This window comes from Apaloderma vittatum, unplaced genomic scaffold, assembly GCF_000703405.1.
Source record: "Apaloderma vittatum isolate BGI_N311 unplaced genomic scaffold, ASM70340v1 scaffold11880, whole genome shotgun sequence".
Classification (NCBI taxonomy): domain Eukaryota; kingdom Metazoa; phylum Chordata; class Aves; order Trogoniformes; family Trogonidae; genus Apaloderma; species Apaloderma vittatum.
Genome location: NW_009692899.1, coordinates 1 through 15,515, shown reverse-complemented (window position 1 = coordinate 15,515; position 15,515 = coordinate 1). Strand labels below are relative to the sequence as shown.

General features: G+C 38.7%; 1 protein-coding gene across 1 annotated transcript; it reads left to right on the top strand.

Moving 5' to 3' along the window:
- Window positions 1-38: 38 nt before the first annotated feature.
- On the top strand, window positions 39-8,941 carry PNN (pinin, desmosome associated protein; the record flags this gene model as incomplete). Its single annotated transcript, XM_009872805.1, has 8 exons — window positions 39-112; window positions 900-968; window positions 2,112-2,184; window positions 2,269-2,363; window positions 4,275-4,350; window positions 6,018-6,173; window positions 6,256-6,394; window positions 7,420-8,941. Coding segments are annotated over 8 exons (1,968 nt in total), but the record flags the coding sequence as incomplete, so codon positions are not given.
- Window positions 8,942-15,515: the final 6,574 nt, after the last annotated feature.

Genomic DNA, 15,515 nt, shown 5'->3' with positions numbered 1-15,515 from the left:
ACGGGGTAGGTCCCCTAACAGCGCCCGCTGTCTGTTGCAGGCCCCCTCAGAACAGACTGTTAGCCCTCACAGGCCCTGGTGGAGGTAGAGGGCGTGGGAGCTTATTGCTGAGGTAAGGAGCTGCGGAGCGGGCGGTGGGTTTTCTTCCCCCCTTCACCCCGGCGGGCGTTTGCTGCCCTTGTCCTGTGATGTTTTAGGTTTCTCCTCTGACCCCGTTGCTCACTGTCCGGCTGTTTCAATGAGCAGGCACCAGAGCTGGCCTACAGGGCATTTAGGGTTTTATGTCAGAGCCTGAAACTTAAAGTACCTTCTCCCTCCGGGTTATAATAGGTTTAAAGTGGTGCTTTTCTCTAAGCCTTTCAGCCATTAGCCTGGAAGAAAGGTGGAACATCAGCATTAAGGGTGGTGTTATGATATGGTACCTGGCACCTTGTCTCTTGGAAATTGACCAAAATGGATCTCTCGCTATTTAAGAAACGGGTACTTTTTTTTTCTAGGAAGAATGGAAACAGTTGAAATTGGTAGGAATTTTAAAACGTGTAGGTAAAACTAATTAGTGTTTTATTGTGGGTTTTTGGTTTGGGGTGGTTTTTTGTCTCCTTCCTCCTGCCTCAAGTCGAATTAAAAGGCCGGTTTTTGTTCAGTAGCTCTTTCTTAATAGAGTATATAGCAGATTAATTTTTTTTTGTTGTTGAATTTCAGTATTAAATTGCTAGTTAAGACATCTTGAAAATTTGCAAAAATAAACGTTTGAACATAATGAGGCTCCTTAGTTGAGTGTAGTTACTCAGTTGAATAAGTGCATAAATTCAAGTTTCAATTAGTTGGTCCACAAGCAGTAAGTTTAAACACTTAGTTTACCCTAACCTGTTCTGAGATCACAAGTGTTTTCCTTTTAGGCGTGGATTCTCGGATAGTGGAGGAGGACCCCCAGCCAAACAGAGGGATCTTGAAGGGGCAACCAGTAGGTGGGTCTAAGAACTGGTGCAGAGAACTTGCTTTTATCAGAATGAGAATTTATAACAATAAATTTAAAATAATTAGATTCAATAACTGTCAATAACCGATGATTTTCACTGCCTTCTTCAGAGATTACATATTCAGGGCTTGTTGGAAATGTATAGCAGTTGATTGTGGTGAAACTTATTTTTTCCTTCCATACCTTATAGAAATATAAAGATTATAGCAATAATGTAAAGTTACAGCCATGCAAAGATTGTTGAAATTTTGTGTTTCCCATCATGTACAGTCTTGTTATATCCTGTTTAACAGCTCACATTTGTTTTATAGTAGGCAACAACTATAACAGAGATCTCAATAAATACAGTCAGTAACTTGCATGCATGCAGTGTGGCAATGGACTCGCATTTTGAGGTTTCATATCTGGATACGGATTCATCCTGTGCCTGAATATAGTGAGCTTCATTCTGTTGGGCACTTACACACAATGGTAGTTCTTGCCTAAAGCAAAACTTGCTTTTGGATTTTTGAGTTAACCCAAAATGAATACCGTGAAACTCCTTAACCAGTAGTCAAGTACTGTGCCACAAAGCCGAGACCGAAAGCTGCAAATAACTTTTATTTAACACGCTGCCTGGTAGTTCTTTGGTAAAGCCTCAGTTCATCTCAGTTCTCAGGTCCTAAGTGCTCTACCCCTCCTTCCCCGTTTTGTAGATATTTGGATTTCTCGTTTCTAAAATCATACCCACCTTTATGTCTTTATGCATTTAAATCTGTCTCATGGTCCTCTTATACCATTTTAAAGATTCTGGAAAAAGAGAAGTGCAAACATTGAAAACAAGAAATAAATTTCAAAGGTATTTTTAAAAGTCACATATGGTGGTAATGTGGGCTCTGCTGTTTTACTTTACTGTGCAAGTTGTATTAAAACATAAACTGTTTTCTCTCACTGACTTTTACTAACAGTAGATTCTGTCTGTAAAAATACTACTTACTGGTCATTAGAATGGGGGAAGATTTTTACTGGAAGTGTTGGTTCTTCCGACTAGATATGCTGACCTGTATTTTTCTTAACTTAGAGCAGGTGCTGTCCTAAGTATATGTTCTCTAGTGACCTAAGTATATATTCTCTAATGCTTTTTCTTCCTCAGGCTGGGTGGAGAACGTCGGACAAGAAGAGAATCACGCCAAGAAAGCGACGCAGAGGATGATGATATTAAAAAGGTAATACATGGTAAATGGAGCTGTGTAGGAAGAAACTTACTTATCTGGAACATGAACGAAGTAGCTTGTTTTTCTTTGTTGTAGCCAGCGTTGCCATCTTCTGTTGTTGCTACCTCCAAAGAACGAACACGTCGAGACCTTATACAAGATCAAAATATGGATGAGAAAGGAAAACAAAGGTATGCAGAAATCTCTCATAAGCGCTAACATGTTACTTCTCAGTAGTGGATCTAGAATTTAAAAGTTTTCTATAATATAGATGCTATTATGTATGAAAAGTGATGTTGGTGAGGTACCATAATTGGTATAAAAGTGGTTTTAAAAATAGTCCCTCAAAATACTTCGGAGCAGTAACAACAGGTCGTTTGCTTCACTTGTGACAGGGTTCTACTTCTCAGGCCACCTACAGGAATAGGTTTGCTAGTGCTGTTCTAACTGGTCCTGTTTGAGTAAGACACAAATATGTAGAGCTTTTTTGGTTACCTAACTTTTTGTCCTGTTGCAGCTATCTTGATAGAGCATTTATTTTGTTGGCTGAAGGAGCTTTTGTGGGTGGGGGTTTTTTTTATTTGTTTCTTGCTTTTTTTTTTTTCCAAACACAGTATTCCATGGTGATGCTTTTCTTTTATTACTGTGTGTATGGTCTGACCTTCCTTTTACCTGCTTCTTTTTAGATTCCTCCTCTCTGTATCTCATTTTTTTCTGTATTTTGTGTCAGGGGATCTCAGGAATTTTTTGCTGAGATGGAGTTCTGTTGGAAGGAGGCATTGGAAAAGCAAATTTGCAACCATGTCCAACCTCTTGGACTCCATCCACTTCATTCTGCAGCTCACCTGGTGCAATAATAACCCATACCTCAAACAAACAGAGTAATGGGAACTGGAATAAGGAACGATAGAGATGCTGCTCTGATAAGGACCACAGATCAGTTAGCACAGAAAAGACACTTCACTTGCTGCTTTTACAGTTACAACACCACTAACAGATTGCTGTTGCTTCCATCACCAGTTTCTAATTGCTTTTCTTACAGAAATACTTTCAAAATTCTTAGCAGACTTCCTAGGGCTTCCAGCACTAAAAGTTTGTCTCCTCAGAATTGTAGCTTTACAGTTCTGCGCTTTCTGTGCTCTTCTGGGCAGATGAGAAAAATCAGCAATCATCTCTGTGTGACTTGTGGTGGAAAAAAGCTTTTTAAGAGGATATCCTCTGGGATGTCTTTCATATATGAATACACTTTGACTAATCTCTAGCTCTCAATTCTTTCTTTGTTCCTATTGCTACATTTTAATATACAGGTACGTTTACCTTTCCGTGTCAGGTCTGAGCCACTGTGGTAGAGGGATGCTCAACTGAAGGGAGTAGCATTTCCTTTCTCTCTTAATTGTGTAACAGTTCAAGGTGAATAAAAGTCTGCCTCTTGCCGTAAAGGCTTAATTTGGGATTAAATGGAAAGAAGGAGAAGGTGAAATTCAGGAAATCAGTTCTTGAAGGGAATTCTTTGAAGAATTTTACTTACGTTTTCTCAAAACAATACTTAGTTGCATGAGAGCAATTCCCTATTCTTCCCACAGTAGAGTGTCTCTTTGTAGAAGATAGCATTAGGCAAGCTGTGACAGATAAGCTTTCACTCCCCTGCAGCTCCATTTCTCCCTAATCCTCTGAGCAGGGAAGGAGGTGTACATTTTTCAGAAAGCCCAATGACCTTCCAGTTCATTGCTTTACTTAGAGCTGACGCTGTATTTACTCAACCTTTTCTTCAGTACTTTCTGCTTTTGGATTATTATTTATTTTTTATGTTTGTTCAGTGTCATTATTTCCAGATGTAAACTATGCAGGCTTCCAACTCTCCCGCTGCTAACTGTGCTGTTATGGATAAGAGCTCTGTCTTACTCTTAAGCAAAATATGATATATCACTGTAAATTATATCCCTGAGTGTTGGCACGGTCAGTATGTGTTCTATTGCTAATGGCCTTGAGTAATATTAAACCTTTAAAAATAGATGTCTTTGAAGTGGAAAATTTTGCTGATTGTTTATGTAAATAAAAATCCTAGTACTTGAACTGATTCTCAAACTCGTTTTTTGTTTCAGGAATCGACGTATATTTGGCTTGTTGATGGGCACTCTTCAAAAATTTAAACAGGAGTCCACAGTTGCTACTGAGAGGGTACTTATTTTTAGTTATATCAGATTGTAAATAATGAAGACAAGTTCTGTGGTTAAGCTGGTTAAATAGGAATGAAAATCCCCCATAGTGTAGGTTGCAGGTGCAACAAATTAGCCAGAGCATATGCAGGTTTTTCCTTGATTTAATTCAGTAGAATAGGGGTGAGAAATGGGAAAGACTCATAACATTTACAGCACTATTTCTGACATTGCAGAAGTGAAAAGGCAATGTGTTTTTGACAAATTGCTGTGCATTTTTAAAAGTCTTAAAACACAGAATAGATGGTGTGGATTTTTTCTTGTTTGTGGTATTTGAGGTTCATTTCAAAGTAAATGGAATTTAATCAGGTAACTATTTAATAAGTCATAGGCTTCTTCTGTAAATAGTGGTGGTTAAGTATTGCTGAAGCAGTGCCCACCCTGATGTGTTCCAGATGTTTAAATTATGACCAAGTATACAGAAAAGTATGGTTGTATTATGCTGTCTGACTCCAGATGGCTTCCTTTTCCCAGTATAGATAACAAGAATTCCTGTTTTTAATAAATGGATGCGTGATTGTACTCAAGTGGTAACTTCAAAAAGCTTGTATATAAGATGGTGGAGGCTATGGTATTTGTTTACTGTTGCTCTAAATGGGTTATTAAATTAATAACCTTTAGATTAAAAAACTGTGTTTGAACATTATACTTCCAGCAGTCCAGTGGAAGCAGATACAGATTCTTACACTTAAAACTTTTTCTGTGTAGTGTTAGCAGAGCTGGTTTGCAGTGTTGGTATTGATTACTTCCAGATTCAGTATTTGGATATCTTGCTGTTTTATTTAACTTGTCATATAGCACATGAGAAAGGACCAAAGTTCTCTGTTACTTGCTTTCCCTTAGAAAAAGAAACTATTGATGGTCTAGAAAAAGGGAGTAGGGAGCCCTTGTCTGATTTATAGTAGTATGTGTTTGCATAAAGAGACTTGGAGGAGTTGCTGTTCTTTGCAACATTTCTCTGAGAATTTGTATTGGCATTGTTTTCTTAATACACAGAAATTTACTATAAACCAAAGCAGAGGCCTGAGAAATTTTATGACACAGCTGTTGTGTTGTCCAGGCACTAAACTGTTGGGGTTTTTTCTATTTTATTTTTTTTTTATCAGACAAAAGTCTGAGCTTTACTGACTGAGTTTTACAGTCTGAGCCTGTGGCTATCTAGGACATAGAAACAGGGCATTCATGGATTAATGTATCTACTTAGCAATAAATATAATGGAACTATTCACAATGTAATTTTTGTTGGTCACAGACACCAATGTGTAGTCCTTTTGTTTATGGGGGAGTTGACTTTTTTCCCTCTGCAAGTGGACTACCTCAAATCTGTTTCTTTTTCTCTGCCACTGAGGGAAAAAACATGTTGAAGCTTGTATTGAAGATTCAAATCCAAATTGAATGATTAGACAGAAATCCACGGGGGCACATAATTTTATAGGTGACCCACAAAAAATTAGGTGCCAGCAAGCAGTGACACTTTTTTTTCCATTACGTGTAATGCAGGAGATACTTCTTAATGCATTTTTAGGAATGCCTTTAATGCCGTAAGTAATGCAAAGTTCTGATTGGACCAAACTACAACACTTTCTTGTTTTAGAAAAAAATATCTAAATATGTTTTTGTTTATCTTAGCAAAAAAGGCGACAAGAAATCGAACAAAAACTTGAAGTACAGGCAGAGGAAGAAAGAAAGCAAGTTGAAAACGAAAGGCGAGAACTATTTGAAGAAAGACGTGCTAAACAGACGGAGCTGCGGTTACTGGAGCAAAAGGTTGAGCTTGCTCAGTTGGTGAGTTTTAGTTTTGTTCTTGATCTTTCTTGTGTTTAAGCAATTCTTGTGTATCTTAGGGTTATTTTCTTCCATTTCTCAGCAAGAAGAATGGAATGAACATAATGCTAAAATAATTAAATACATAAGAACGAAGACAAAACCCCATTTATTCTACATACCTGGCAGAATGTGTCCTGCTACACAGAAGTTGATGGAAGAATCACAGAAAAAGATGAATGGTAAGTGGTCTTTGTGATACAAAGCCCCTTGTTCTTGCCTCCCTTTGATGTTTGCTGTACAAGTTTCTCTTAAGTCTCTCAGCTTAAATACACAAATTTCATGGTTGGGACAAGCTGTATATTCTTGTGTGGGTGTTCATCATCAGTGAAGGTTACTCTTCCAGTGACTTGCTTTTATGCTGGATGTGCTTTGATTCTCTTACAAGAAGTCAAAAGATGTATGTGTAATCTCAGAGGTATGTGTTTAAAACATAGTGCTTTATATTAGTTTTAGTACCCAGTCGTATGCTGGTGTGGCAACTTGGTTTTTGAAGAGGTAGATCCTATGAATTGAAGACCCAAGGAAATGCAGGTTTTTACAAAAGATTTGGGAGGTGTTTTCTTGAGCACAGCACTGGAACTTTTATGATTTTTTGGTTTTACTTTAATGTGTCTTCATTTCTGTTTCACAGGATGACTATTTTTCTTTTGGAAAAAAACATTTTTAAATACTGCGGTTGATGGTAGTCCTGTTGTTCTTTATTTATTAAACTGAAAACGCATTGTGTTTTGCTTTTTTTCATTGTGTGGGGTTGGGGGATAAGATAGGCTAGCTCACCCATCTGAATAGCTTATGTTATTTAAGCTTTCTTAATACTTAACCAGCTTTTTGCTGATTCTTACTGTCTTTTGTTTACCTTAGGAGGTATAACCTTGTTAATATATAAATACCAGGAATTTAAGGTACTATTTTGATATACTGTTGGTTGGATTGACTTTCATCAAGTAAAAAACTTTTGTTAGCTTAGGTGCAGGGCTTTACTGTTGTGAAACTCAGCTGAGCTGACTATCTCCTTTGCTTTGATTTCTCAAGGTAATGCATAATGTTTTTCATTATGCATGAATGGCTTGCTACTTCAGAATGAACAAGGATGCAGTATTTATAAGTTAAAACAGTTTGGTAACTTATTAGCTCATAGCTAAGGGGAAAAGAGACTTCAGTGTCTAGATTATCTCCAACTATTATTTATGCATTTGTTCCCCAGCACTCTTTGAAAGCAGGCGAAAGGAATTTGCAGAGCAGATTAACAAAATGGAGGCCAGGCCTAGAAGACAATCTGTGAAGGAAAAAGAACAGCAGGAGGTGCAGAATGAAGAAAAGAAGGAAGAACAGAACAAGGAGCAGGAAGAGGGTAAGGTGGCTCAGCAGGTGGAAGAGTTGGAGACAGGTAATCAGCACAATGATGTAGAAATGGAGGAGGTAGGGGAGGAAAAGGGAAAAATAGGTTCAGGGCATAGTGATGCAGAGAAAGAACAGGAAGAGGATGAACAGAAACATGAAACGGAGATTAAAGTAGAAGAGACTTCCGAGGTGAGGGAGAATGACAAGCAACAGGATGGTCAGCATGAAGAGGTCACAGTTGTAAAAGAGGAAAGTGAAAACATTCAGCCTGTGGATAATGACCAGGATATGGCTGATTTGAATGAGGCAGGCAGCGTAGAACCAGTAGAAAATGAAAATGGCAAAGAAGTGGAACCAGAAACAGAGTGTGATGCTCTGCCAGAAAAAGTATGTAATGTTCCTTCTCCTGAGGAGAAGGGTATCAAACCAGAAATTGAAGCTGAACCTGAAGAAAAACAGGAGCAGGCACCTGAAGGTCAGCCGGAACCTGTGGCTGAGGCTCTGTCCCAGCCCCAGTCTGTGCCGCTGCCACAGTCACCGCAGCTGTCTCAGTCCACTCAGGATACAGAGCCCCAGGCAGACAAGGATGAAAATGCTGTGGTGTCTGTAAAGGTGATTGAGGCACAGACAGAGCAGAGTCAGGTACCAAGTGCAGAGGTTAAGAGCAAGACTAGGAGTAGGAGCAGGGGTAGGGCAGGGAACAAAACTGTTAAGAGTCATAGCCGTAGTAGCAGCAGCAGTAGTAGCAGTAGCACTTCAAGCAGTACCAGTAGTGGAAGTAGTTCCAGCACTGGCAGTAGTAGCAGTCGGAGTAGTTCCACCAGCAGCAGCACTACAAGTGGAACCACGAGCAGGGACACTAGCAGCAGTAGCTCTAGCAGTAGTGAAAGTAGAAGTCGAAGCCGAGGAAGAGGGCATAACAGAGATAGAAAGCGCAGAAGGAGCACGGACAGGAAGCGAAGGGATGCTTCAGGAGTAGATAGAAGTCACAAGTCCTCCAAAGGTGGGAGTAGAGATGCCAAAAGCTCGAAGGATAAAAGTTCAAGATCTGACAGAAAGAGGTCTATATCAGAAAGTAGTCGGTCAGGCAAGAGAACTTCACGGAGTGAAAGAGACCGTAAATCAGACAGGAAAGACAAAAGGCGTTAACAGAAGAGACCAAGCTTCCTTAGCCTAATCTTTGCAGCAGAAGATTATTTGAGTGAAAGGATTCCTTGTAAGGAGGAGGAGAAGGCTGCCTTAAGAATTGCATGCTGTAAAAAATCTTTTGGAAAAATGCAGACTGTTTACCAGGCATTCTTGTACTTTTTACATAATTTTGTAAAAGGTTACTTACCAAAATTATGTGAAGTTCCTGAAAATGTAAAAATAAAAGATTAACACTCCTTTGCATCTTTTTTTAAACATCCTGTACTCATTTAGATCCTCTGTATATTTTAATAGGTAAACCTTTAAGTAGGTGTGATCATTTCTTCTGTATCATACACTTTTTTTTTTGGTAGAAATAAATGTGCGTTTTAAATAAATTGATTGAGATGTCCTGTTGACAATTGAATTCCCCTTTTAGATCATATGTAGGGAGGCAGTGTTGCAGGAAACATAAAATTTTGGTTTTCCCCTCTATTCCTTGCAAGAATGGGAATCTTAAGATCCAATGAAGGGAGTAATCTCCCCAGTGCTGGGTAGGAAGGAAAAGTAAATTATTTGGATCTACAGTTTTTGTTTTCTTCTGTAATCGCAAGCTCTTCAACTCTATCTTCCAGTTTTATAAAACTTGTTCCTATCCATAGGCAAGCAGTGATTAAATGGGAAAGTTAACACTGGCCAAGATAGCTCAAGTCGATGTGGAATACCACTCTTGTCTGCCTTCTGCAGGTGCTTTGGTAGTATTTACATCTATATTCTGGAGACAGTTAATCTGGTTAATGATGTTCCTTGCTCTGATGGCCAGTGGAGGAAAGTCTTCAGCTTGCTTTTCAACCAGGATTCTTTTTAGTTACAGACTAATCTTCGATCCCTTCATACCACTAGGAATAATTATATTGCAGTGTTGGAGTTATGTGGGACTACCTAATACTAATGTTGTGTGCGTGCAAGAATGCTTTCTGAATGTATTTAATACAACTTAAAGTGGTATGGTGTTATCTATGAAGGTGAATACTGTTTTTATATAATTTTGTATGGAAAACAATAACATCTGTTGCTCTGTTCTGTACATGTGCAAATAAATGTGGCTTTGTAGACTACTCTCTCAATGCCTGTGATGTTTTCTGTAACACAGGTGTGTTACCTTAGTCTTTCTGCATTTAAAGTGTGAATTGTAATTGCTGGTGACTGTATCTTAGAAGCTCCGTATCCAAAATTGTGCTTATAGGCTTTAATTAATGTCTAATAACTGAATATTAAATGCTGCTATAGTCCATGTTGTCTTGGCAGGAAGAGAATTCTCAGATCTCATGCTAAATCACAGACCAGGAAGTCCCAGAAAGTTTGCAGAATGGAAATAACATGTAAACTTATTTTAGTGTGTGAAATGCCATATATACGCCATATTTCTGGAACAGAGGAGACTTCTGCAAAGTTCTGGTTGGAGAGGGTGTCTGTTTTCGGATTTTTTCATCTGAACTCAGCGCAGTGATAGACCTTTCCATTCTGAAGTGCTGAACTTCCTGGCTTAAAAAATGTGTCTAGCAAGGAATGAAGTGGAGTTTTCTTTGGGCATGAATGGATACAGTGGGAAAAGCTCCTCAGGCTTCCACTTTCTCAGTAAGTTCAGTACTTTATGACAGAATCCTGATTCTTCAGTCCATTTGCTACTTCAATATCCTATCTGCCTCTCCTTCTGTACAACTGAGTTTTTGTCAGTAGTATCCAACCTTATTTCCTTCCCTTCAGACTAATGTGGTAGTTTAATGTGCCGTTTTTTAAGGACAAGCAGAAGTTCAAATGCCTTACTGAAGCTGTTAAACAAAGCATTTTACCACAGGGAGCAAACTTGAATACAAATAGTTGAGAAGATATTACTGGTTTGCATGTTTCAACTAACTTTACATTTCAAATGGCCTTTGGATGCCATTTTAACTTTGATTAATTATTTTTGTTCTTAACACTGAGTATTTTTAAAGTTTTTTATTTTGGGCTTGAGTGAATCACTGCTGTAGTTTATTTACTGTACAGGTTTTAACGGCTGATACTGTGGTCATTATGCAAAGCTACAGGAGTAGGTTGCTGATCAGAAGTCACTGGTTTAGAGGAGCATATTAACAGGGTTTATAAAAACATTGTGGTGGATCCTGGTAACTGAATGAGGAAATGGGTAGGTTACATCGTTTCAGGTTATATTACAGGCAGCAACCTATTTTTGACAAGTTGAAATGCAAAGAGTTTTGTTGCTCAGTACAAAGCTGATAGCTTTATGTTTGTTGGAAGAAACTTACGGACATGGTTGAACTGTGCCCTTAATAGTCAGCCTTGCTAAGACTATGAGCCATCCAGTATGTCACACCACTCGGCGTACTTCAATTATGCCATTAATTCTGAGTTGATCCTTCTATGAATTTTAATACGTCATATGGGATGTCTGCATTTCTAGCTTGCTAGTTAAAGTTACTAAGATATCACTGCAAATAAAAACTTAAGTTTCATCCCAATGAAAGCTGTTGGAAATGGATCTTTTTTCCTTACCATTGTTAAAACAGTACTCATATTTGTTCTGTTTCCTCAGAACAGAAATTAACTGAAGTCTTTGTCTGTTCTAAGGCTTTCAACTTTGTCCTTTGGAAGCCAGCTATAATAAACTATGAATCTTTGACTTTAGTTCAAAGGTGATTAGAAGTTATGCTTGTGTAATATCTGCAGGTACAGGATTTACACTCAGGAGAAAATAATATTTTGTATAAATGATTTATTATTGAAGTTGCTAGAGGAACAAATAACGGAGATCAGAGCAGCACTCCTCAGCTTTTTAACAGCTTCAAACCTAGCAAGAGTTATTGAGGCTAAGCTGCACAATGAGCAGTGCTCAGATTAACTTGGAATTTGCAGGCGTAGATTAAACTGAGTAGCTAAGGTGAGCTGCGACACTGAGAATTAGTTTGGGTATCCATATAAAACAGAAGTCAGAGCCATTTTCAGAGTTATGTTGACAAATGCGGTGATAATGTACAGATCTCAAGGTATAGGTCTGAGTGTTCTCCCACGCAAAAGTGCTGAAGTATGTAATTTTAGGTGTTGGAATACCTGGCTCTCCTGTTTTCAGGTGAATCAGTTCCATGTTACCAGTCTCAAAAAGGGACTGCTGACCTTTTGGGCCCATTATCGGGCTTTGTCCCATGTTCTGTGGTTGGTGCATAACATTATGAAAGACTCTTCTGAGCATTTGTTAATCTTAGTGGGATAAAAATGTCCTTGTTTTGATTTTATACAACACTCAAGGTATATGTAGACAGTCCCTCAATATGTGTTGCTTGTATATTCCTTCTCACCAATCTGTCTCTAATCTGTAGAGATTTGGGAATGGGGAGTAGGAAAAAAAAAAGCAAAAGCGTTTCCTACTCTACTTTTCTGCTCAACAGATCATTTGTCATATTGTACGTGCTTGGTGTTTTGCTTCTCTTCTTTCACCTCCTACAGATAAACCTAGAGGACCCCAGGGAGGGTTTCAAATTTCTGAGCCTCTAGGTAACTCAGGATCCAGTGGAGTGAAGGGGAGAGAATGAAGATGCTGGGGATGGGGCTGCACTGAAGCTAGTCAAGAGCAAGTGGTCGGCTGTATTTTCCCTGTCGCACAAGACAGCGCTCCGGGCATTGCCGAACAGCAGAGGCAGCTGGTGTGCCAGGTCATGGGATAGGCCTGTCTGACTACCAGGTCATGTGGTAAAGGAAGGGGCCAAAGTGTTAGATTGCAACCGGAGGACAGGTCATGTACTCCCATTTTTTTGTTTACAGGATACTGCTGGTTAACATGACCCTGGCTCGCTTTATGCCCTCTCTCTCAACCTCCAGTGGGAGACCTGCTTGCTGGCTTGGCAGATCAGGCGAAGCACCAGTGCCTGGGCAGTCTGAGTTGTGGAGCAGAAGGGAGGGGGAACTGTGCTGAAAAGGATAAAGTTTGGGTTTGTGGGAAGGGGAAGCAGAGGGAATTCTGCACAAGTCATGCCCAGGACTGAAGGAGGGGCAGGCCAACTAGGAAGCACAGGACTGCAAATATTGTCAGGTTGGGAAGGAATGTGCAGTTTTTTGGGGTGCTGTCAAAAAGGGAGAGAGAAGAGGCTGCTTCGTGCAGGAGAGTGAGAAAGGAAAGGTGAAGCCCCTTTTGTAGGTAAATTAGACGTAATGTGTTCAGGTCCCTAAGGAAGTACAGGACAATGATGTGAAGCCTTTGGAGCAAAGCTTAGTTCAGACATGAACCTCTGCAAGATTTCGTTTCTTGCACAACCTTGTACCTATGTAACCAGTGTACAACTCCCTGCATAATTACTGCTTTAAAGCATAACCTGTATTTGAGAAAACATTATTTATAACTCCATATTATCCAATAGGTTGCTAAGAAACAGAGGGTATTCCTTAAAAAGCAGGATGTATCATCTGCTTGGCTTTGGTATATTGCTCTGTGATATATGATGCAGAGACAGCATATGGATTTTCCAGCTGTCTTAAGAGCCTGAAAACCACAAAGCACCTTTAAAAGACTTTGGAGTTGAATAAGTGCTCTTCATGCTAGAGGATTGTACTTAACATCTTATGTGTTAGAAAAATAAAAAAAAAACCATGTGGAAAAAGTTTTTTTTTGTGAGCTCTCAGTGACCACCTATAAATAATATAAAACATATCAGTGTATGCAAAAGATAGTTTATTAAACAAAAAAGCTAGAAAATCACCAGTTGCTATATTAGCAATCATGCAAATCAATATAGGCATAAAATTGATAGCCCACCTTAAAATCAGATGGAAGATATTAAAAATGCATTCCTAATCCAGAAAAAATTCTTTTGAGTTTCCCCTAACCAAATCTTCCACAAGCTCAGTACAAAAGAATCTGACTGACAGAGATGAAATTTTGATGTGACCAGAACTAGTTTTGTTGTATTCAAAACATCAGTCTAGCTATCAGGACATAGTTAATTATTACACGTGTATAATCAGGATGCCTGACGTTGCAGGTTACCACAGTGTACTTCTGGTCAAGCAGATGAGAGAACTAAAACGGAAGATTATTTGCAATGTTTTGTTAGGCTAAAAAAAATAATGTAGAATACTTTTGCTAACTGCATAGGGATGTGATTTCCACAGTTTCGGTGCATTCTAGATTTAATCTAAAATGTCAAGGATCTTGGATCAGAGAATTTTGCTGTTAGTAACTTCATGTTTAACAAGTCTTCAGAGTACAAAGGTACTTTCAGAATGGAAGAAATGTGCTGATCGGGAATGTGAGAGTAAGTAAAGTTTTTGGGGGGGTTGGTGTGTTTCTCAAAAGGAGTCTATGGTGTATGTGCAGTTACTATGAATCATAATGTCAAAACTAGTAATGAACTAGACTGAAAATAAACAGCCATAGAATATGTTTGTTGAGATTATACAAGTTTATGAGCAATAGGCTTAAACTTTTCAAACAGAAAGGAAAAATACTTGCTGGATTGTTGTGTAAGTACATAAAGATAAAAGTTCAGCAAAACCACTCTCGAATAGCCAGTGTTTTGGTTTTTTTTCTCTGGGTTCCTCAAAACAGGCAGTATAAAGCAGCTTTTAAAGTATTTTAAACTCATTCTTTACAGGTATAAAAGAAATTTTATTTAAAAAAAAAAATTGGTAAGCTATAAACCAAGGAAGAAGACTATAATGTCTTGTGTTTATAGTACATTCACAGCCCATCCTGCAAAACCCTATTTTTCCTAAGCAAACTGTTTGCTTTGGGGTTTTTGTAATCCTTCTTACAAAGTGCCCTGTTAATATACCCTCTTCCCTTTTTTTTTTTTAAACGTGAAGTCAGAGCTGGAACAGAGCCACTGAATCACAGGTGGGCAGCAATAAATAATGCCCCATTTATTATCTAGTCATCGATTACCGTAGTGAAACCTGTCATAATCCAGTGTAGTTGGAGCTGTTCCTAAGCTGTCTCCGTTGGGTTGGCAGCTGTAGTTGTTCTGCGTTCAGTGTGGGTAGCTTGTCCTGAGCTGGAAGAGAGCTTAGATTTCCTCTGTTCATGGATCTTTATTTTACTGTGGAGCCACGCTGACTTCAGTGGGGTTTGGGTGCTACGAGATGTCTGTCTTTGTGGCACAGTAAGTGGAACGGGCTCTAAACATCAGTAGTGCTTTCTGTGGGGAGGCAGAGGTAGAGACAAAGAGAATTTAAATCAAATTGAATTGTTAAGCATTGGAATAGGCTGCCCAAGGAAGTGGTTGAGTCACCATCCCTGGTGGTGCTTGGGAATGCAGTTTAGTGGAGAACCTGGCAATGTCTGATTAATGGTTGGACTTGATGATCTTAAAGGTGTTTTCCAGCCTAAATGAGTCTATGATTCTATGAATTGGAAACTGTGGTTTTGACAATGTGTTTAAAGTTTATATTCCTTAAATTTACCTATTTTTTCATAATATAAATGCATTTAAGAGGACAAAATCGCTGAAATACTCTCTAGATTGAACTCAGAATTGCTAAAATTATAAATGTGCCTGGGAAATACTTCTTAGCTGTTTACATCTGGGTTTAGTAGCTGAATTTGCTGATTCTCCACGCATGTTTCAGCAAAGCTTGGCTGAACAAGGACTGGAAAATAATCATATGGGAAAAGAGCTTTCTCCTTGATGTCTGTAGTAAATACGAGAAAACAGGGTAGGGCTGCTTTGTGTATTAGTTGTTTTCCACTTGACAATATACATGGATTAGTATCGTAACCAAGCACATATTGATGTATTAACAAAGATTTTAATGTATTTACTTTTTTTTTATATATATATA